The sequence below is a fragment of the Ceratotherium simum genome, chromosome 22 (genome assembly GCF_057802395.1).
Source record: "Ceratotherium simum simum isolate JZ-2026a chromosome 22, ASM5780239v1, whole genome shotgun sequence".
NCBI lineage: Eukaryota > Metazoa > Chordata > Mammalia > Perissodactyla > Rhinocerotidae > Ceratotherium > Ceratotherium simum.
This window is the reverse complement of record NC_141921.1, coordinates 19,877,380-19,900,331: the sequence shown is the minus strand read 5'-3', so window position 1 is coordinate 19,900,331 and position 22,952 is coordinate 19,877,380. Positions and strand designations below refer to the sequence as shown.

The following is a 22,952-nucleotide window of genomic DNA, read 5'->3' as shown; positions in this document are numbered from 1 at the left end:
TGAAATTGGTCATGGTGGGAGTATTTACACCATGGAAATCAACAAATGCTACAAATCTGAGCTAGATGTATTGTTTTGTTCATTGTCTAGACTTGAAGTGATGGATAAAATGTAAATATTGCAGATTAAACTAAAAAGTGTGTCATGTCTATAGCCAGTACATTGTGAATAGCACAAAAAATTGAAGAAATATTCTTTCAGTATTTGAAAGCTATTATCCACTTCATCATGAACCAGTTTCTCCAAGTGGGTAATCTACCCATCACCTTCTTACTCCTTAACACATGCACATACAAACATACCTTGCATATTTCTACCTCTATACCTTGTCTTATGAGGTTTTCTCATCTTCTTTCTATAAAAACATTCTCTAATCCTTCAAGTCCTTTCTCTTCTAGGAAGTCTTCCCAGACATTTCTAGCCTTTATCTTTTCTGATTCCCATTCTAGTTTGAATGCTTGAATATTACAATTGGAAAGGACTGTAGTTCGGTTTTCCACTTAAGTATAGAAATCCCAATATCTTAGTCTCTGCTTGAAAAATTCGAGTCATTAGAAATCCACTGCTTCTGAAAGTAGCTATTTTTATTATTGTCTATAAAATTATTTATGTTGAAAATGAATCTTTTTCCTTATAATTTCCACAAGTCTTGTAATTCTGTGTTGTGAATGTCACTCAATGAAGTTATCACTAGACCTGGAATGAATCAGAAGACCTACTGTCACTTACTAAAGCTATGTGAACTTAACTTCTCGGAACCTCAGCTTCCTTGGTTTCTCCTATGGAATAGGGATAATAAATAAACTTCACAGGGCAGTTGTTTGGATTAAATAAACAAAAATGAGATTATGGCTGATTATAAAGCATAGCAGTTAATGGCAAAGACTAAACAGAAAGACCAAACAGAGACCAGTTTTTTCACTTGTGACCTTGGGCAAGTTACTTAACTTCTTTGTGCCTTGTTTCCTCATGTGTAAAATAGGAATAGTAATAATACCTGCCTTATAGATGTGAGGGATGGATGAGATAACATGTAAAGCGTTTAGCACAGTGTTTGACTTGAACCACGCATTTTTCCAAAGTGAGATTTGTTTTTCCACAGTTTCAGTTATAAAATTGGAATTCTTTTTTCCAAAAGGAAAATAATCCTCAAATCTGCTTTGGAAATATTTGGTAAGAGAGAGGTTAGATTAGAGGTACACCCTATGAAATACTGGGTACCTAGCATTTTAGTTTTCTTTGTAGTGCTCTGGAAGGCTTTTCTGATTCTGGCTGGACTCATCTGTTCATCATTGGCAATTGTATCACGTTTTGGTCCATAATAATTCCTGAGATGTTTCAGGATGATTAAGATTCTCCATCTCCTTGTCGAAACTTTCTAGAATATTGTTCAGGGTTGGCTAGAGTATGTAATGGATCTGGCTTCAATTTAAAAAATACACACACTTCCTGGTGTTTCCATTTCATGCATTGTATTCCAACCTGAAAATTCTTGATTTTTATTGTTGTTTCCAGTTTCAAATTCTTTAATTCATGTTTACTTAGAACCAGAGATTCTTGAATAGGTAATAAAATAATTCAAGATAAAATATAAAGCAGTCTGTTTCACTCTCATGCATAGGTCCGCAAGCACATCAATGATCTTTATGAAGATCTGCGGGATGGCCATAACCTGATCTCTCTGCTGGAGGTCCTCTCGGGCATCAAACTGGTGAGCTTCTCTCGTCTCCTAATGAGTGACCCCACAGGTGTGGCCCTGTTAGCGACATATTGGTCCATCTTGTTGAGTGCTAGGGCAGTGGCCATAACTGCTTGTTCTGTTACGTGGGAGGAAGAAGTAGAAGAGATGATTGATGGACTTTATTTCTTACCCAGACTCACAGTTTACAAATGTGCTGAAGTTGATGTCTGAGCGTAGCCCCAGATGCAGTACATTTGGGCTCCTTGGATAATTAACCATGCCTACCCCAAAATATATTAAACATTGCTTGTGGGAAATGTCCACATATCTGAGGGCAAATCCTGCCTGAGCCTCTTGGCTTGTCAGATGATAGTTTTTTTTTTTTCTTGTGAGGGAGATCAGCCCTGAGCTAACATCCATGCCAATCCTTCTCTTTTTGCTGAGGAAGACTGGCCCTGGGCTAACATCTGTGCCCATCTTCCTCCACCTTATATGGGACGCCACCGCAGCATGGCCTGGCAAGTGGTGCATCGGTGCACGCCCAGGATCCCGGCCCGGGCCGCCAGCAGCCGAGCGCACGCGCACTTAACCGCTATACCGCGAGGCCGGCTTCCAGATGATGGTTCTTAGACTCGCTTTGTTTGCGGGATGAAAATAACCTCCCTTGTGGGCCCATTGTTTCATATATTTGAGCAGGTGATCCTGTGCAGTTCCTGTTCTGTCTCTAGTGTCATAGACGACTTTTCTTTTAGAAAAGTCCAGGGTTGAATATTGGAAACATCTCTGAGGAAAGAGAGACCTGAAGAGGTGAGGTGCACAGCTTGAGTAGTCTGGGAAGCCCAGCCCACTCACTACCTCTGGTGAATTCTTAGTCATTGTTTGTTGTGTTTCAAGAACACAATTTGGCACATTAGATTTCACTCCTTAAGTATTCAGCTTCTTCTAGGATTGGGGCTTGGCTTCCCCTGGGTTTCAATTTGTTTTGGTTTCACATCTTTTTTGCCTTGCAGTAGAATTAATTTTATCATTTTTAATGGCCTAAAATTGACAGATGCTTTTATTAGCACAGCCAGCACATGGTGAATTCTGGGTCTTCTCTAGCCCTCATTTATAAATCTCATAAGTGATCAGAATTTCCCCTTCACTGTGCCGGACTTTACTGTTCACTGTTCACATAATTATATTTTGGGCAATTTGGCTGGTATATTTGATGAACTTATAGTGATTTTATATTGAAAGGTGATCCTTTTTGGTGATATTGCTTACAAAACAGGTTAAAACTACTCTAATTTATTTTCCTAACTTTTAAAAACCTACAGGTGTTTATGGAGATATTTTTAGGATGTCATTTTTTTGCCAAAAACCATCCAAATATCTCTTTCACAGTTATTCTCATTATCTCTTTCTCCTTTAGTTGATTCACAAAAGTGGAGAGGGTGGGTGGCCATGGAGAGTTGAAGATGTGTTTCAACATAAGAAGTGCTAGATATAACCATATGCTCTGGTCTTTGATTTGATTTTGCATCTTTTTGGAGATGGAAGGGTGTTTTCATATTTATTTTCATCTTTTTTTTTCTAATGTTGCATTCATTTCCTTTTCATTTTTGTGTTGTGAATTTCCTGTTACTTTGTCATGTCTTTGCCTTGGTTGGTGGTCAAAGGAGCCAGCAGGGCTGAAGACCCTCCGTCTGGTGAGCATGCCCTCCTGGCGCCATACAAACAGCGAGGAGCAGGAGGAGGAAGATGATGATGATGTAGTAGGTCCTCCTGGGGATGCTAGCATCCCAGCTGGCACTGCAGGGCCATCAGAGAGTCTGAGGTTCTCTAGGTCTCCAAGTAGCTCAGTTACCAATTGCCTTTTTCTCTATCCAGCTGGGAATTTAGGTCCCAAAGAAAGTGGTTAAAACTGTGCTTCTTGCCACAGTAAATGATCCTGGAGTGGGAATTGTTTTGCTTATCTGAGAATGGTTGGCACAAAAAGAATAGTAGTGTTTGGAGGTGTCAAGTCCCTTTGTTACCTGGAGACCCATAGCTTTCTGGTGGCCTTGCTGTGTTGTCTGAGTCCAGATTGCAGAATTGTGGAAAGTTTAGTTGACAGCATGACAGTTTATTGCTTATGGCTCCACACTTCAGACTAACTGGTACTCTCTCTCCACCTCTCTGGCCTCTAGGTTCTCACCACATGCCATGTCATTTGTTTTCAAAACAGCCTGTTGTTTGCAAATCACTCACTGCATGGAGATACTCTGCCTTGGTCAATAGTATCTCTAGTTGCTGTAGAGGACAGAGATTTAACTTGCATGTTCTTAAGGGTACTTATTTTTGGTGGGGAGTGCATAGGAGTAAAGATTAGAGTGAGTTAAGAGGGACATTTCCTGCTTGCAGGCTCTAAATTACAGTGTATGATTTTTCTTCAGAAATAGGCAATATCCCCATTCCGTGTCCTTTTTTTTTTTCCCCCTGAGGAAGATTCGCCCTAAGCTAACATCTGTGCCAGTCTTCCTCTATTTTGTATGTGGGTCACCGCCACAGCATGGCCACCAATGAGTGGCATAGGTCCATGCCCAGGAACTGAACCTAGGCCGTCGAAACTGAGCATGCCAAACTTAACCACTAGGTCTTGGGGCCGGCCCCCCAGTCCTCTTAAAGTCGTCTTTTCACCTCATTGATCTCCCTTCCCATTGCCATAGAATCTTCATTTTCACAGGTTCTGTCATCCTCTAAGCCATATTCACAATTAGTTTAGCTAAAATGACTAAGAAGAGGTTCTTGCTAAAGAGAGTTTTCCTAAACCTTTGACTCAAGAAATTATCCTGTTGCCCAGAGAGGCCTCATCATCTCTGTAGATTATCCTAGTTTGGGAGGGTTGTTTCAAAGTGTTGGGGGGCCACCCAGAGAGATGCTTCCACCCTTATCTTTCCATGTGTTGGGTTACTTTTTGCCCATTTCAACCTGGGGGAATGTTTCCTCTGTACAAGCACCCACAATAGAGCAACCTTATATTTTATCAGCCTTTAATTAGTACCAATTTGGCATTTACAAATAAACTGGGTATAATCTAGTGACAGAGATGTTTTAGTCCCAATTTTAGTAAAATAAAAGCAACATTGAAAAATGAGCAGGTGAAAACGTTCCAGAGGTGCATAGCCATTCCTGCATGTACTTGTTGGGCAAATAGACTTCATGCACTTTGGGATGGATAGTAATTGAGCCGTGGACAGGGCATTAGAGGCACTAGATGGAGATGGGCTTCTCTCCGGTGGCTTGTGTGACATCCAGGATTGAGTGGCTGGCATAAAGTACCTTTCTTTAGAGTATCATGTTGAACAACCCTACATCATCAAGATTTTGTTTGCTCTGGATATTTCTTTTTTTTTTTTTTTTTTCCTGATTAAAATACACACCACTTATGAAGCATTTTTATTAAAAAGGAGAAAAAATGAAAAAGCTTTAATCTGATCCAAATGCTAAATAAAATATTAGCAAATAGAATCCAGCAATACATAGAAAAGATAGTATATCTGAACCAAGTTGCTCTGGATATTTCATACTGAGGAAAAGGGTAGCTTTCCTACGTTGACCTGTCTTCCTGGAAAATAGGTTTGTTCCTGATTTTTGCCTCTCATTTTGGATTTTTTCACTTGTTTATTGAGCATGTATAACTCCTCATAAAACTAGTTTATTTTTATATTTTTATTTTTTATTTTTATTTTTTGTGAGGAAGATCAGCCCTGAGCTAACATCCATGCTAATCCTCCTCTTTTTGCTGAAGAAGACCGGCTCTGAGCTAACATCTATTGCCAATCCTCCGCCTTTTTTTTTGTTTCCCCAAAGCCCCAGTAGATAGTTGTTGTCATAGCTGCACATCCTTCTAGTTGCTGTGTGTGGGATGCGGCCTCAGCATGGCCGGAGAAGCGGTGCGTCGGTGCACGCCCAGGATCCAAACCCCGGGCCACCAGTAGCGAAGCGCGCACACTCAACCGCTAAGCCACGGGGCCGGCCCGTCATAAAACTAGTTTAAAACTAGCTACTTCTGGCTTCTTTTGCCAGATTTGCAATAAGATTGGCTCTGTCCATTACTGTGCAATATACAATTAGAACTTTCCACCCTTCCCTTAAAATAGCATTTAACTGTGATTTTAGGAGCCAAAGTCTTTGTTCCCATTAACCTCACATCCAAAATCAAGTTCTGCCAAGTGTGGCTACAGAAGAACCTGTAGAGAAGCTGCAGCACTGATTCAGCGTTTGTAGTCAAAATGTGCTGTGTGTTCACAGGATGCATAGAGGCGAACGAGGCATTTTGGAGGCCTCAGAATGCATGGTGAAACACACACAGGTCCTGCCATTGAGGGGTGCTTTATGTAATCGTCCCACGCCTGGCTTCAACCATGAGGAATTCTTTGTGGTCTTTTAGTCCTTGAAATGAAAGAAGAAAGGTATCTGTGTGGGTAAATTGGTGTAGCTAAAATTAACATCCCTTTTTTTGTTTGTTTGCAGCCCCGGGAGAAGGGCAGGATGCGTTTTCATAGGCTGCAGAATGTGCAGATTGCCCTGGACTTCCTAAAACAGCGACAGGTAAGAGTATCCCATGTGTTCCCATTCTGCCAGGTAATGTTGGCATTGGATCCCTAGTTAGGCATGTTCTCAGCACCCCTAATGCGCCCTCAGTAATTGCTAAATCTGACTGACCCAGTTCTGAGTCTTGCTTGCTGGTGAGCAATTGTATTATGGTTGGACAAGTCGTTTGGTCATCCTTACGTAGACCTGTGGCCTACCTGAGAGGGGAGTGTTAATAGAGAAGAGCAAGCTGCTAAAGAGTGAACCTTGTGGACATGCCTTAGGTGGAGGTCAAAAGGAAGATGAAAAATAAACCAGGAAAGGAGATAGAAATAAGGTACAGCACCCAGGAAAAGGGAAGTCCAGAATGCTACATCATCATGAAAACCAGATGAGGGGGTGGTACCACATCAGGTTGGAGGGAAGGGGCTTAGCTGTTAAGCATTGGTGACTTAAGAGAACAGTCTTAATAGAGCAGAAAAGTATTTAGAATATGGTAGACCTGGATATAGGAAGGACAAAGAAGTTTTTCCCTCCCTAGATAAGGAAGGAAGATGGCAACACATTTTTAGACATAGGAGGAGAAGCCAGTGAAGAGAGGAAGACTGAAAATGAGAGTGAGGAAGAGTGTTCAGAGTCAGAGACTGTTAGACCTGGAAAATACCTTAGAGATCTACTAGTCCAGTTTCTTTGTTTTACAGATAAGGACACTGAGGTCTAGACAGGTGAAATGTCCTGCCCCAAATCACACAACAAGTTAGAGTGGAGCTGGGACTTCAACCCAGGTTCCTGACATGTAGTTTAATGCTCCTTCCACTATCCATGCTGTTTTCTACACACCTTCCTTCCTCCCATTGCTTCCTAACTGATGGAACTAAGTCCAGGGATTGGGGAATGAGATCCAGAGCACAGCTGGTGTGGTTTTCTTTCAAAAAGAAAAGAAAAAAGCCTCCTTTTCTGAGATACAGGGAGAAGGAAGGAAGGAGGGGTAGAGATACAGAGATGGTTTGTGCTGGAGAGGAAGATGGATGAGGGGGTCAGAGAGCTCATCTGCTTAGAGAGAGCTGTATGGAAAAGATTTGGTATAGCTACGGTTGCCAGGCAACAGCACGGGTCAAGATGACATTAAATGGTATACATATTTTTGGAGTTAGTTCATTTTTGTCACTCTTAGCAGAAGTTCTCATTAACTTGGAAAATTCTCTTTCTGTGTGCTCCCATAGCAGTTTGCTTCTAATATGACACTTATTACTTTATTTTTGTTTCTCTGTTTGCTCTGATGCGCTGTACACCCTGTGAGGACAGGGAACATGCTCTTACTTAACATTTTTATCTTCATCACCTGTCATAGTGAATGGTCCATAATTGGCACTTAACAAATATTTGTTGAAATAAATTGACAAATGAAAAGTAGTAGGAGAAGTGTTTAGGGTACTGGAGAAAGCAGCATTGAAATGTCTGTATGTTGAGTTAGTGGAAACCAGAGGGGGTCTTAATGAGCAAGGTAAATTGAGAAGAATTGATTAGCTGGAAGTCTAAATAAGGACCAAGAGTAGATGTGGTTACTATGATAGAATGACAATGTGGGCAGGTAAGAACAATGGACTCAGAGAAGGGCAGGGAGAACTCTAGGACAGTTCATGGTAATAGTGAGGCCCAGGTTGTAGTTGTGTGGTGTTCAGAGTAGTGTAAAAATGAGTCATCAGAATTGAGAAGGCAGATGAATTGTGCAGATAGGTTGATGCTTGGATCATTGAGATGAGTGCTAAAATTGCCAGAAGTCATCAAGGAAAGGGGTAGCAGAGATTGGAAGGTGGTTTGGCCAAGGGAGGTAGACTTCAGAATAAAAGGGGAAAGCTGACGGAGGTGGGACTGAGGAATATGGACTTGGCTGATACTGCCAACCTGCCAACTGTGGGTTGTTAGTGATTAGAAAAACTGCATTCTTAGACTGAAAGGGCAGCATCTCCCACCCCCAATGTACAAAAGATGAGACTGAGATATAGAAAAAGAAAAGAACTTGCCCAGGTGTCTTAGTCATTCATGCTGCAATAACAAAAATACCATGGACTGGGTGGCTTATAAACAACAGAAATTTATTTCTCACAGTTCTGGAGGCTGGAAAGTCCAGATCAAGGCAGAGTTGGTGTCTGATGAGATCCTGGTTCAGAGATGGCTTTCTTTTAGCTCTGTCCTCATATGATGGAAGGGGTGAGGGAGCTTTCTGGGGTCTCTTTTATAAGGGCACTAATCCTACTCCTGAGAGCTCCACCCTCTAACCTAATCACCTCCCAAAGGTCTCACCTCCAAACTGTCAGATTGGGTGTTAGGATTTAACATATGAATTTTGGAGAAACACAAGCATTCAGTCTAGTACCAGTCACCCTTAGTGTAAGGGAGAAGCGAGGCTTCTGTTTGAGGTCACTAAGGTTCTTTAGAGACACACAGATTTCAGTTTAATTGAAGAGATAAAGGGAGGGCAGCTCAAGCACAGTTTGCCACAATGAATAGGAGCTCTGTGAGGGTGTGATAGAAAGGCTTTCAGGAGTTGAGGTGGAAATAGGGGCTTTTCCTGGGACAATCTCAGTTTCAGCACTGAAAATCCCACGTCCTAGGAAACCCCCCAATTTCCAGCACACGAAGACAGTTGGTCACCCTTGTGGGGAGGGGGAGGACCAGGGGCCTGTGTGTCTGTGCACACTGTGTTGTTGAAATGAGATTTTAGGAGTAAATATGGGAGGCATGGGCAGGTGGGGATATCTCTGACAAAGGAGGGAAAATGGAGGCGAGAGCAGGCCAAGGACTGGTGAGGGAAAAGAGGCATCATCTGTCTGTCTGTCTCTCTCTCTCTCAATCTTGGGAAAAAAAGAAAAAGTCAGGGCTGTGATGACTTAATAAAAAAGCAGCTCACAATACCATGTGCTTGCAAGGTTGCTTTGCTGGTAGGAATGCAAAATGGTACAATCATGCTGGAAAATAGTTTGGTGGTTTCTTATAAAGCTAAATATATACCATATGACCCAGCAATCCTACTCCTAGAAGTTTAACCTAGAAAAATGAAAGCATATGCTCACACAAAAACCTGTACGTGATTATAGGAGCTTTATTCATCATTGCCCCAAACTGGAAACAACCCAAATGTCCTTCAATGGATGAATGCATAAACGCAGTGTAGTATCTCAATACTACTCAGCAATAAAAAGGAGCAAACTATTGATACATGCAGCAACTTTAGATGGGGATCTCTAAGGCATTATGCCGAATGAAAAAGCCAGTATTGCAAGATTACATACTGTACGTTCCATTTATATGACATCCTGGAAAAAGCAAAACTGGGAACAGATCATTGGTTGCCAGAAGTGAGGGATAGGGGCAGGGTTTGACCACAAAGGGCAGCATAAGGTCACCTTTTTGGGGTGATGGAACTGTTCTGTTATCCTGATTGTGGTGGTAGTTACATGAATCTATACATGTGTTAAAACTCAGAACTGTACACCAAAAAAATCAATTTAACTGTATATAAATGATGAAAATCTATAAAAATGAAATCAAAACAAAAAGTCACAGAGCTCTGAGACCAGCTTTTGTTTCTTTTTCAGGTGAAACTAGTGAATATTCGCAATGATGACATCACAGATGGCAACCCCAAGCTGACCCTGGGCCTGATCTGGACCATTATTTTGCATTTCCAGGTATGGTCTCTGAAGTTTGCGGTCCCTGTTGCTTGGTTTGGACATGGCGTTCCATGGGCACATTGAGCCTTCCTTCTCTATATTTGGCAGTGAACAAGGGTAAGAGTGGGTGTTGGGAAGGAAGATTAGGATTGGCCTGAAGACAAAGCTGTTATAACCTGAACCGGAACTTCCTAATCATTTGCGTGATGAAATGGGATTTTTCACTTGTTGGCGTTTTGGCCCTGTCATTGGCAGTTTGATTATTAGAAGTCTGCTCAGCCAAGTCAAAATGGCTCTTTAAGGACTCAGAGTATGAGAGGTTTTGATGCTTTAGAAGGGTGGAGGGAAGGCTTCTAATCCTGCTTTGATGTAAACTTTTCCTCATCTCTAATGATCTTAAGACAAGTCAGGTTAATTGTAGCACCATCTTAGTTTTGGCTGCTGTAACAAAATACCATAGACTGGGTAGCTTAAATAACAAACCTTTGTTTCTCACAGTTCTGGAGGTTGGAAGTCTGAGATCAGGGTGCCAGCATGGGTTCTTGGTGAGGGCCCTCCTCCCAGTATGTCCTCACATGACCTTTCCTTGGTGCCTGCATGAAGAGAAAGAGATCTCGTGTCTCTTCATCTTTTTATAAGGGCATTAATCCCTTATAATTATGGAGGCTCTACTGTCATGACATCATCTAAACTTAATTATCTCCCAAAGGCCCCATCTCCAAATGCTATCACACTGGGGGTTAGTATGATGAATTTTGAGGGGACACAAACATTAAATCCATAGCAAGCACCTTAGTAACTAGGTTTGTATATGTGCTCGTAAGCACAACCTTGTAGCATCCATCACACCCAAGAGCAGTGGCATCTTGGTAGTGTTCACACGGTCACATGGCCTTCCTGTTGCTCCCTGCTTCCTAGGAAGGCAAATCCTATTCAAGTCTGGATTGTTATTGGAAAATTACAGCCCTATTTTTATTTAAAAAACTATCTTGAATCACTTCAGTCCAACTAAACAAAGCTATTTCTTAGCTCTCTCATACCCAATTGCTGTACATGAGGCTGACAGATTAGAGGGAGCACTTGGGCAGGTAGGAAAAGAGGGCTAATGTCATATCTCAAAGCCCTGACTCCAGCCCCTGAGGCTGCTGTGATGTCCTAGTTGAGGGGTTAGCACCACCTGCTGGTTGAAGGTAGAACAGCAGGTGTCCCAGAATTCCTGAGAACCTGAGAAAATTCCAAGAGTTTAGGGCTTATTTCGTGGGGCTCTGGTTTGGAGCCAGTGCTGGCAATCTGCAGCACAGGTAGGCTTAGGAAAGTGTGAAGGTAACGTGTATTTTTGTGGAACCACAGGGTGTCCTCAGGCATGCTTTGGATACAGGGATAACCAGGAACATGAACTTGGCAAGTATACCTTGGCAGGGTGGGAACAAGAACTTTGTTGAGCTTTTGTGGAGGACTAGAGTTACCCCTTTGGAGCCCTTAGGAACTGAGGAGGTTTTTTAGAGAAACTTTTTTGTCTGTTTGTATTTTCGCCCCAAACCTGCCCTCACTGTGAGTGCCCAATATTAGTCTGATAGGTGTGAGGTGAGAGGAATCTGTCCACTGGGTTTCTGTTTACCCTGCAACTAAGTCTCTTTGAAAAGGAAACTCAAGGGCCAAGGAATGAAAACTGAACTGGTTAATTAAAACTTTGCTGGGACAGAGGAGATGGATGTAAGGGAGCTGTTCCTTTCCTGAATAGCTCCATCAGGAAAATGTTTTCTCTTTCCTTAAAAATTTGTTACAAAAAATTTCAAACATTTATAAAAGTAAAGAAAATAGTATGAAGAACTACCATGTACCCATCACCCAGCTCAACAATTATTAACTCAGGGCCAATATTATTTTGTCTATATCTTGATCCACTCCTCAAGCCTCAGTAGGTTATTTTGAAAGAAATCACAGACTTCATATAATTTCATCTATAAATATTTCAGTGTGTATCTCCAAAAGATAAAGACTCTTTAAAGCAAACCACAATATTATAACACTGTAAAAGTTAATAATTTCTTAAAATCATCAAATATCTGAACAGTATTCAGATTTCTCCAGTTATCTCATTTTAAAAAAAATGGTTTGTTTGAATCAGATTCCAAACAAGGTGCACATATTGCATTAAATTCCCCCCTCCCTCTTTTTCCCCCCCTTGAAATTTATTGAAGAAATCAAGTCTTTTGTCCTGTAAGGTTTATAAAGATGCTGATGGCATCTCTGGGATGTCTTCTAACAGTGTCCTCCATCCCCCTGTTGTATTGCCTATAAACTGGTGGTTTAGATCTAGACCCGAGGCTCATCACGTTCGGGCTCATTTTTTGGAGGGGGCAAGGATGGTGGTTTTGAGTTGTATACTTTTATTGCTACACATCAGGAGGCATATAATGTCTGTCTCTCTCTTCATAATATTAAGATTGATTAGTGGGTTCAGGTATTAGCAAGCTGATCCATCTGTTCTACATTCCCTGTTAGCTCTTTCTAGAGGAAATAAAATTTTCCCTTTCTAGAGGAAATAAAATTTAGCTATGAGCAAAATCCTAGGTAGAGTCTGTGGGAGATACAAAATAAAATTTTATTTTACTTTATATAGACCATTTACATTGTTCCAAAAGGAAATTTTTAAAAGTGAGTGCAAGGTGTATTCAGAAAAAATCTAGCTTCCAACTCTGCCACCTCTATTTCATTTCTTCTTTTTCCCTATAGTTAGCCAACTTTTTAAAAACACTTTTTTGGTTATCATTCTATTGTTTGTTTATTTTGGGAAAATACATTTTTTTTAAAGAACAACTTTGTCGAGGTATAATTTATATACCATAAAATTGACCCATTTTCATTAAGTAGAATTCAGTGATTTTTATGAGTTGTACAACCATCACCACAATCCAATTTTAGAACATTTTCATCATGACAGTAAGATCCCTCTTGCCCATTTACAGTTATTCTCCATTCCCATCCTCAGCCTCAAGCAACCACTAATCTATTTTCTGTCTCTATAGGTTTGCCTATTCTGGACATTTCACATAAAGAGAATCATTTAATATGTGGTCTTTTGTGTCTGACTTCTTTCACTTAGCGTAATGTTTTTGATATTCATCTATGTTGTGGCATGTATCAGTAGTACTTCATTCCTTTTTATTGATGAGTAGTATTCTGTTGTGTGGATATACCATATATTTTGTTTATCTCTTCAGCAGTTGATGGACATTTGGATTGTTTTCATTTTTTGGCTATTTAAAATAATGTTGATATGAAATTTGAGTACCAGTCTTTGTGTGGATGTATGTTTCCATTTCTCTTGGATATATACCTAGGAGTGGAATTAATGGGTTGTATAGTAAGTTTATGTGTAACTTTTAAAGAAACTTCCAAAGTGGCTGTACCATTTTACATTCCTACCAGCAATGTATGACGTATGAGGATTCCTATTTCTCTACATCCTTGCCAACACTTGTTATTGTTTGTCCTTTAGATTATATCCATCACAGTGGGTTTGAAATGATATCTCCTTGTTGTTTTAGTTTGCAAGAAAATGTGTTAACTGAATTCCACAAACATTTACTGAGGACCAGCTATGAGCAAGGTCTTAGGTAGTCTGAGAGAGAGAAAATTGAACTAGACACAGACTCAATCCAGTTCGACTGTAAAATTCAGAGGAGTGAGAAGAGACATAGCAAAAAGTAACTTGATAGAGGTTTAAAGAAACAGGGAGATATGGGACGGAGATGGAACACAGCATGTACTCAATAATTGGCCGCAATTATTGGTAGCAACTTGTTATAATTGTTAATGGATCTTATAACTTCCAGGGCTTTTGACATAGCCCGCTATTCTCTGCCCTGTTACCAATTTTACTGGAAGATATAAAACTGCTTTGGCTTAGTCTGTCTTCTGCATGCGTATTGGCTACCTGCTTTTTTGTTTGCTATTTCAGCATAGCTGAATGTCTGTTTTGTCTTTTCTTAGAGGGAAGCTCTGCTGCCAGAGTATTTTCCCAGATGCAATTAACTACTAATTGTTTTCTTGCCGTTCTTGAAGGCTTAGTGTTTGCCTATAGTAGCTAAGTGTTTGGGAGTGTAGGGCAAGGTTCCCTGCCTGCAAAGCTTTTGGTTGGCATCCTCCTTGTCTTGCTTCAGATAGGATGTGACACGTCTCTTGCTAGTTATGTATCACTGTGGTTTTCTAGTCTTTTATTATGGAGCGTCTGTTAGCTATTCTCACCAAGAAAACATGCTATATAAAGTGAAATAGAAATGTAGAGTAGAACTATCAAATGTTTGGGAATCAGTAAAATAGTCGTTATAGTCCATTTCTGTTATTAGTGCTAATGAAGGAGAATAATGATGGAGCTATAGATATAGGTGGTGGTTGTCATCTCAAGGGAGTATTCAGTTGAAAGAGAGGCTGCTTCCAGATTAAAATTTGCTACTACTGATGAGACTGGTAGTATTGATCACTTTATAAAGAAGTTTAGGGCCGGCCCGGTGGCTTGGCGGTTGGGTGCACGCGCTCCGCTGCTGGCGGCCCGGGTTCGGATCCTGGGCGCACACCGACGCACTGCTTCTCCAGCCATGCTGGGGCTGCGTCCCACGTGCAGCAACTGGAGGGATGTGCAGCTATGGCATGCAGCTATCTACTGGGGCTTTGGGGGGGAAATAAATAAATAAATAAAATCTTTTAAATAAATAAATAAAGAAGTTTATGGTTTCAAAGTGTTTTAACATATATTAAAAAGATATGTGCTAAAAGAGAGCTAAATGGTAGGAGTTCTTTTTATTTTAATTTTAGCTTTTAATTATGAAAACTTCAAGTGCCTAGAAAAGTATATAACAGATCTTTTTGTGTAGTCACCTTGAAAACTAAACAGATGCTAATATTTTGTTATATTGCTTCAGATTTTTCTCTTTCTCTTTAAAGAAATAAAACATTTCAGATACAGCCAACTGTCTTGCTCCCTCTGCCCCCGAGGTAAATACTGTCCTGAAGTTGATGTATATCATTCCTGTATGTATATGCTTTTGTACCTTTATGACATGAGGTATTCATAAACAAGATGTGCTGTTATGTGTATTTTTTTTTTTTTTTTGTGAGGAAGATCAGCCCTGAGCTAACATCCGTGCTAATCCTCCTCTTTTTGCTGAGGAAGACCAACTCTGAGCTAACATCTATTGCCAATCCTCCTCCTTTTTGTTTTTCCCCAAAGCCCCAGTAGATAGTTGTATGTCATAGTTGCACATCCTTCTTGTTGCTGTATGTGGGACGGGGCCTCAGCATGGCTGGAGAAGTGGTGGTCGGTGCGCGCCCGGGATCCGAACCTGGGCCGCCAGTAGCAGAGTGCGCACACTTAACCGCTAAGCCACGGGGCCGGCCCCTATGTGTATGTTTTTATATTTGATGCAGATAGTATCTTCTATATGTCCTGCTTTTTTTTTTTTTTACTAAACTTTATTTTTGAAGTTTATCTGTGTTGATAAAGGAGGACCTGATTTGTTCATCCTGACTGATGTACGTAGACTATAATGTGAGTGGAGCCCCCTGCAGCTGTGCAACATAGCTATTATTTGCAGCCTGTTATTTAACTGTATGAAAAAGGCATTCGTTTCTGCAGTGACCATCTGTGTACACATGTCCTTATGCAGATAGGAAAGAGGGTTTTTGCATAGATACTTGGACTGGAATTGCTGGGGTGTACACTTTCCTTTATTTTGCCAGATTGCTCCCAGAAACACTGTGTGACTTCAGTGTTGTGTTGGATAACACCTACTACAGTTTGACTTGTTTGTTTATTTCTGTCTGGATCCCTGCACTAAGATGCAAGTTTAACAACGGCAGGGATTTTGTCTCTTTTGTTCTCTTCTTTGCCTGGCTTAGAACAGGCACTCAATAAATATTTAAGTGAATGGATATTTTATGAATTTGATCTTCTCGAACCTGTGGGGTAGGTAGACCAGATAAATAGACTGTGATGTCTGTTTTCTTGTGCCAGTTATTCAGATGAACAAACTGAAACACAGAGACCAACTGACTTTTTTGGGTTATACATCCAGATACTAAGAATAGGATTTCTTGTCCCTTAGTTTTGTCCAAACCTGTTTTAAGGTACATGTTAGGATTTATAGTTTCTCTAAACGATAAGTTCTTGAAAGTCAGAATCTGACAAAATTAGCTTTCCAACTCTCAAATGTTTAGTAAATACTAGTGTATTTCTAGCACTCTGAAATAAAAAAAAAATCAGAGAGTTTGGGTAAAGAGTGGTCTTAGCTGGGTAGACTTGACGTTTACGTTTTTGTGCACTTTATGGCACTTAGTGCCTGGCTTTTCAATGGGGCACCATTCATGTTTGTGGAATGAGTGAATGAGCTCTGTCACTCTGGCTGTCTCTATGGGAGACCTATGGGCGGTAAACAGTTAGCTAGAAAAAGCTGAAGGAGAACACGTGAAGAATAGGTGGGCCCTAGAAGTCCGCTTTTCCAGAAGTAGCAGACCATGTTTAGAGCTCAGGCTAGATGAGAAGATGGTCCAAGGGAAAGTCCTGGTGATCAGAGTTAACTGACTTAGTAAAATAGTGGAAGCAGAGCCCCTGTGAAGAAAAACAAGCACCCAGACTTTGGACCTGGGAACATACCTACTTAGAGCCTAGTCAAGAAAAAGAGTATATTAAGACCCTGGTGGTGGTGGTGGTGGAATATCTCATACCTTTTAGCTCCAGTAATAAATAGGAAGAAAAGGGATATGCTGTAGACCAAGCACTGAGCCCAGCGCTTTATAGACATTATCTCCTTAATCCTCTCTAGAACCCCATTAAGTAGGTGGTAGTATCCACATTTTACAGGCAAGGAAACTGAATCACCAAGCAAGTTAGTTACTTGCTTCCTAAGTTAACAGAGCTGGGAATTTGAACCCTGTTCTACCTTAAACTGAAATACCTGCTCTTTTCCTAGACCAGTTTTCCTCTGAAACAGAAGGAAATGAAGGCCTGATTTGTCTGACATGCAGAAGTTTAAAAAAGAAAAGGCTCCCAGAAGTAAATATGCTAGGTTCTGTCAGACTTCTCTGTTAGAGAAACCCTACAGCAGCAGCAGTCTCATTAAGCAGCTGTGTCTCCTGCCCCTGAGTTGATCAGTTTCAGAAATTTGGATTGCCTGTATTTCATGAATAAAATTCAAGCCTGGGGCCAGCCCAGTGGTGTAGTGATTAAGTTTGTGCACTCTGCTTTGGCGGCCCGGGGTTCATGGGTTCAGATTCCGGGCATGGACCTACACGCCGCTCCTCAAGCCATGCTGTGGTGGTGTCCCATATACAAAATAGAGGAAGATTGGCACAGATGTTAGCTCAGGGACAATCTTCCTCACAAAAAAAGAAAAAAAAAATTCAAGCATGGGCCTTGGGGTGTGCTTCTGAAGAGTTCTGTAGTTCCAATTCTCTTCATTGGAGGAGAGAAGGCATGGTACCTGCCTAGAGAATTATATTGTAATGTCAGATTTTTTGCTGATTAAATGGTTTCTTGATGTCTAATTGAATTTTTCTCCCATGCTAATCTCCTGGTCTTGTTTCTTGCTTTGGTTTATGATGGCCATAAGATGGTACTGCAGCCTTGTAGTCAGCCTTAGGGAAAGGCTGTGGGGAGAAACACCTACTGCATTTGTGAGGCAGATGGTGCATCAGTAGGTCTCAGAAGCAGTTGTGTAGGAGCTATTGCTTTAGGACTACTTCTTGTTTTCCTTTTGTGAGGGGCATTTTTCAGGTTTTTAGGAAAGGTGGGTAGGGCTGTGCTGATACAAGTCTTTAGGGCTGACGTAGAGCCAGGCAGGCTATTTCTGCTGTGTGGTCTGCATGCTTTTGGTATAGAATAAACAGCTGCAGTAGGGAAGAAATACATATAACCTCTTTCCTTCCACTCTACTCTTTGGGTTGTGGTGTTATCTCATCTGTCAGACACTATACTGAAAAATCAAGGTAGGCCAATCTCATTGACATAACAGAGTGATTTTTGAATCCAACTTTTTAGACCTGTACTTCAGACTTCCTGCCCTACTGCAATCTGAGTGGAAACCATCTGGGCCTCACTTTATCAGCTTCCTCTATTTCTCCCAAATAGCAGGTGTTATCTGTTTGTTTGAGTCTAGTTGCCAGTTCAGAACAGTGGGGTGTCTTCCTGTTTTACTTGAGTACAGAATTCCATCCCTGCCATGGTTAGAAGGTTAGAAGGTAGTGTAACATGGAGTTGAAATTAACTGTCAAACAGGAGTTCATGTTCTGGCTTTGCCACTTACTAGCTGTATAGCTTTGAGCAAGTTAATCAACTTTCTTAAACTTCAGTTTCTTTACTTGTAAAATGTAAAATAATAGTTTTGACCTCATATGGTTACTGTGAGAATTAAATGAGATAATCCATAGCTTAGCACAAGGCTTGGCACATAACAAACGCTTAAAAAAATGTTAGCTTTCATCATCAGCAGCAGCAGTAATAATTACTGTTGAGCATTTGTGTTAACTATTGTTCAGCAGAGATGCTGCTTCTCTGTTGTATTTCAAAGCGGTATCCTTTTTACCCAGTGTCCCTATAGTATACTCAAAACTGATGTCCGGGTTTTTCTTCTGTGTGTCATTGGCCAGCAGAATTAACAGATCTTTCTTTCTCTTTCCTTTTTGTTTCTTGGAAAAGGAGGGAAATAAGTGCTATAGGCTAGATCTTTAAAGCCTGTGTTTCTTTTCTTAACTATAAGGATTAGGCTCTGGTCTCTCTTCGGGTTATAATTTGATTAAAATAGTGTTATTGTTTCTGACCTGAAAAAAGTGAGAATGTGTCTGTCTTGCTTGATATTTTCTTTTGGACATCTTGGTGCAACAATTCAAATCTGTTTCCTTTCAGAGTCTGGGGGCCATAACTGCCGCATCCCCAGCCATGGTTCTTCCTGGCCCTTCCCTTCCTGGTTGGTACCAGCGCACTGGTTTGCTTTCCCCCCTCTTTCTCCTCCTCCTTCCTTCACGTTACCTTTTCCCGTGGCCTCTTCTTCCTTCTTTCCCCTCCCTTTTCCCTTTACTCTTACATCCCCTCCTCACCCTCCCTAATTTCTCCCCTCCCCTGGTTTCTAGTTCCTTTTTGCTTTCTGTTTGTGTTTCTGCGGGCAGTGCTCCAATTACCTCATATTTGGAGAGAGAAAGCTGCAGCCAATCCGGTTTCTGTCTGCTTTTAGGTCAAGTGATTTCTGAACTGCAGTGAGATGCTTTGAATTTGTCTTGTTGCAGCTCTGAGCCTGTAAGATGGCTGTCTGCATCGGCAGCGGCTGGAAGAGACAGAGGCGGGGAGGGAGGGAGAAAGAATTGGAGGGATTGCCGGCATAGTGCATGTTTTTAAATGTGCGTCTAATCCGATGAAGCCAAGGTTGGGGTTTCTCTGGGATCCCAGGACTGGTTTAGCTGCGTTTTTGCTGGGATTAGGAGAGGAAAGGGATGGGAAATTCACTGGGCTGTGTTAAGGAGCCAAAAGATTCAATAGCTATTCCTGGGAAGGCTCCCATATCTCCTAAGAAAAGGGTTCGGTTCAAAAGGAAATGGAGGGGGAAGAAAACCCCTACTCCTGAGGTATCTCATGAGGAAGAACGCTTAGAAGGAACTGGAGTCATTAAAGAGACTAAAACCCTAGGGAAGTTAACAGTGAGTCTCGGAAGAGAGGAAGGAGTGGGAGGGGTAGAGCGTCCGCCCCCAGACATTTTACTGCCTGGCGAGGAGGCGGCCCCCAACTCAGGGGTGGGAGATCAGGGCATGATCGTGCAGGTGAAGGAGAGATTCCAAGGGGAGATCCAGACTGCCCACCTTTTGTTGGAGAATGAGTCATCAGTTGCCAGAGGGGTCTGGGATTCCCTGGAAGAGGGGATGACTGTCATCGCTCACCTGCTTGATAACCCAGCGGAAAGGAACTGTGAGAAGTCAGTGAGCCAACTGGTGAAATTTCCGAGGACAGCATCCTGCAGTAGCAGGGCTGTGCTGCTGCCTTTGCAAGGAGAGACTGCAGTGGAGAAAGGAGATACTCAGCTTGGATTTTGGAGCAGCACTTTCCCCAGGACAGACTACCCCACCGACACAGGAAATCAAGACCTACTTTCAGATAGCTGGAGTGTGGGAGGAGGAACCAAGGGTATTTTAAGTGTCCCTCAGACAGGTTCCTGGATTACAGCACGTTCTGTTCCTTCATCACTACTGGACCAGTCGAGAGGCCACAGGCACACAGAGCCTGCCCATGTGGGTCGAATGCCCCCCCAGGGCCCCAGACTGCCTACTTCTCAGAGTGATTTATCCATCAGTGGCGTGACCGTGAGCATTTTACCCTCCTCTTCTGGCTATGGCAGTGATGGGCTGCACTTACATGGGATCCAGCCTAAAGATACAGAACCTGAGAAGAGCTCCACATCCTTGTCAGAAGAGGATGGCACCCTTTCTTTGGAGGCAAGCCACACCCCATCATGGGGTCTGGAGGAGGTAGGTGGGCATGTCCAAGGAATAATAGAACAGCTGTTTGGATTTCTGGCCTTCCCACTTATTAGAGTGGAGTGTGATGAGTAGTGAGGGATCATGGTGCTTCTTCTCAAACTTACCCCTATATTGAGTACTGAGAGTTAGTGACTGCTGGGCTTGGCAAGTAGAATCTATTTTAGGTCTGCCCCTTGATGCTTGAAGCCGAGTCTTATTGTCTCTGGGGAATCTGTGATTCCTGGTAACCATGCAGCATAATTACTAAAGCTGTCTGGTGGGGTCATCTCTCAAGGTGCGATGCTAGGTAGTACTTACTCTCAGGCAGGTCCGTTTATCAGCTTCCTACTACAAGAAGTTGTGGTGAAGCACAAAGGATGATGGGGAGGCCTAGTGAATCTCTAAAATGAGTGTGGGAGGGGTGAGGAATGTGAAAAGGGTGAGGAGTGTCGAAGGAGTTAAGGAGTGGGGCAGCTATCTTCAGTGTAATTGCTCTTCTCCCCCGGAGAGTGATATTCTTACTAGAGCTGATGCAATCCCACTCCTGTGGGGACACTGCTAATGACAACACTCATTCAGTATTTCTATAGGTGGAGAGGGCTAATCCTCTTTTGTTTCCTAATTCCAGCATTAGAAGAGAGGGGCATAGAGTTATCTGGAGAATAGTTGATTGGGGGGTTAGGGTAGTTTGCAAGTTCAAGGCTAAAAAAAGTTTGTTTCCTGATTGGACTTGTTTATGGCTCTAACAAGTTTTTGTTTATGAAGTATATACTGAGGCATAGGTGGTGGTGGCGGTGGTGGTGGGTGCTGTGAATGTTTTTAGGGTCAAGGAGCAAGTGAGAATTCAAGAGATTTGGACAGTGAGGGGGAGGAGGATTCAGCAAGACCCTGGGTGGCACAAAGTCTGGCATGTATGTGTGTGATTGTGTAGGTGACTGAAGTTATGATTCACCAATGACTGAAGAACTTTTGTCCGCATGTCAGCCTCTGCAGCAGAAGAAATAATACCCTTTAGGATCCCAGAGCAGTTAGAGGTGGAAGAGGAAATAGGGCATTTCCTTGCTGAGGCTGTGGGCAGCTGCCCTAAAGTCTGCAGAGCAGGGATGTGGCCTACCTGCTGGTGCCCTGCTTGTCACCAACAGCATGAGGCTGAGGAGAGACGTAAATTTTGAGCTGATCTGTGCTTAAAATGTCCTCTTGGGGGATGAATTTCCCCCATGGATAGGCCCATCTCAAACCCTTTTTTTTAATAGACTTTGGAGACTCAACAGTTGGAGGAAAAAGTGGCCATTGAAAAATATTTATTACATGGTTGGGCAAGGGGCCTCCTTTGGCTTTTCCATATAAAAATGGATGTGTGTGTATGTGTGTTAAGGTGGGAAGGAAGGCCAGTGAGGCTGCTGGGGTGGGATGTATGAGTATATGAGTTTCATCAGATAAGAGAGAATGTCCAAGTCAGCCTTTATCTTTGTATGGAATGGACATAGAGTAATTGGGGATGAAACTGCTGAACTGATTGCTCTTTTGTTACCACTGGCATTAAAGGTGAAGTTGTGGAGGCATCATAATATTTTAGGATACATGCTCATAATTGAGTGTGAGATTTTCAGAAAGTTTGGAGTATAAAATTTTAAGAGACTCCTAGTGGAAATCAATTCTAGATAATGGATCATAGGTGACCATGGCACTTTTAGTATGAGATCTCCACACTGGGGTTCCGAATAACTCTCTGAGGAGTCTTAAAGAAAAGATTGGTAGGAGAAACCTTTGGACCATGATGTGTAGTTTGACATTATCCACAGCGATGTGATTCTTTGGCTGTTCAGTATGTGAATCAAATGGGTATGTGGCGTCTTCTGGGCAGCCAAGCTCTACATCCCATCCCTTCTATCCTTTCAGAGCAGACACAGCCAGACTACTCACTTATAGCCCAGGCTGAAAAACGAAGTGACTGAGTGTTGGCTCAGACGGCTGACACATGTCTGAGGCTCTGTGTCCATCATGTGATGTGGGGATCAGAGACTGACCATCCCTATATGACAGATAAGAAGTAACTTCTCAAGATTAGTGTGAAATCCCTTCAGAATGAAAGTCCTCAAGGCCAAGGGGCCTGAAACCCACATTGGTCTCTGAAGGAACTATCTTTAGGGAGCTGCTCCCTCACTTGCAGGCTATTCTCAAGGCCTGAGGACCGCAGCAGCCGGAGAGACAGAGGCAGTGTGTTCTGATAAGGCAGGCCTGTAAAATGTGCATTGAGACTGAAGGTGAGAGCATCTGATTGGAGCCTGAGTTCCCTCTGCTGAGTGTGAGAGCACTGGGAGGACGCAGGGTCAGGAGAGCAGCTGCTGCTAGTCACACACCAGCTCCTTGCTAAGAGGGGAGAGCTGGCAGTTCAACAGTGTGGGGTTTTTTGTTTGTTTTTTGATGCTTGTTTTGTTTTATTTTTAATATGTTAAAGTAGTAATCCTCCTCAGAACATAGAGTTCCAGAGTAGTCTCTCTCCTTGGCATGACTCAGGCTGCATTGTCTCTCTTGTTGAT

The 22,952-nt window shown here is 42.1% G+C and overlaps 1 protein-coding gene across 14 annotated transcripts in view; it reads left to right on the top strand.

Annotated features, from left to right (window-relative positions):
- Window positions 1-22,952, top strand: part of MACF1 (microtubule actin crosslinking factor 1) — a 330,651-nt gene that overhangs the window by 129,947 nt on the left and 177,752 nt on the right. For 13 of the 14 annotated variants that reach the window (XM_087446236.1, XM_087446232.1, XM_087446235.1 and 10 more), the window contains exons 3-5: window positions 1,622-1,711; window positions 6,179-6,256; window positions 9,838-9,930. In XM_087446236.1, the coding sequence (XP_087302362.1) occupies window positions 1,622-1,711; window positions 6,179-6,256; window positions 9,838-9,930 (261 nt within the window). Of the gene's footprint in view, window positions 1-1,621; window positions 1,712-3,342; window positions 3,439-6,178; window positions 6,257-9,837; window positions 9,931-22,952 lie in introns of all 14 variants that reach the window. The other variant, XM_087446234.1, reaches the window with a different exon arrangement.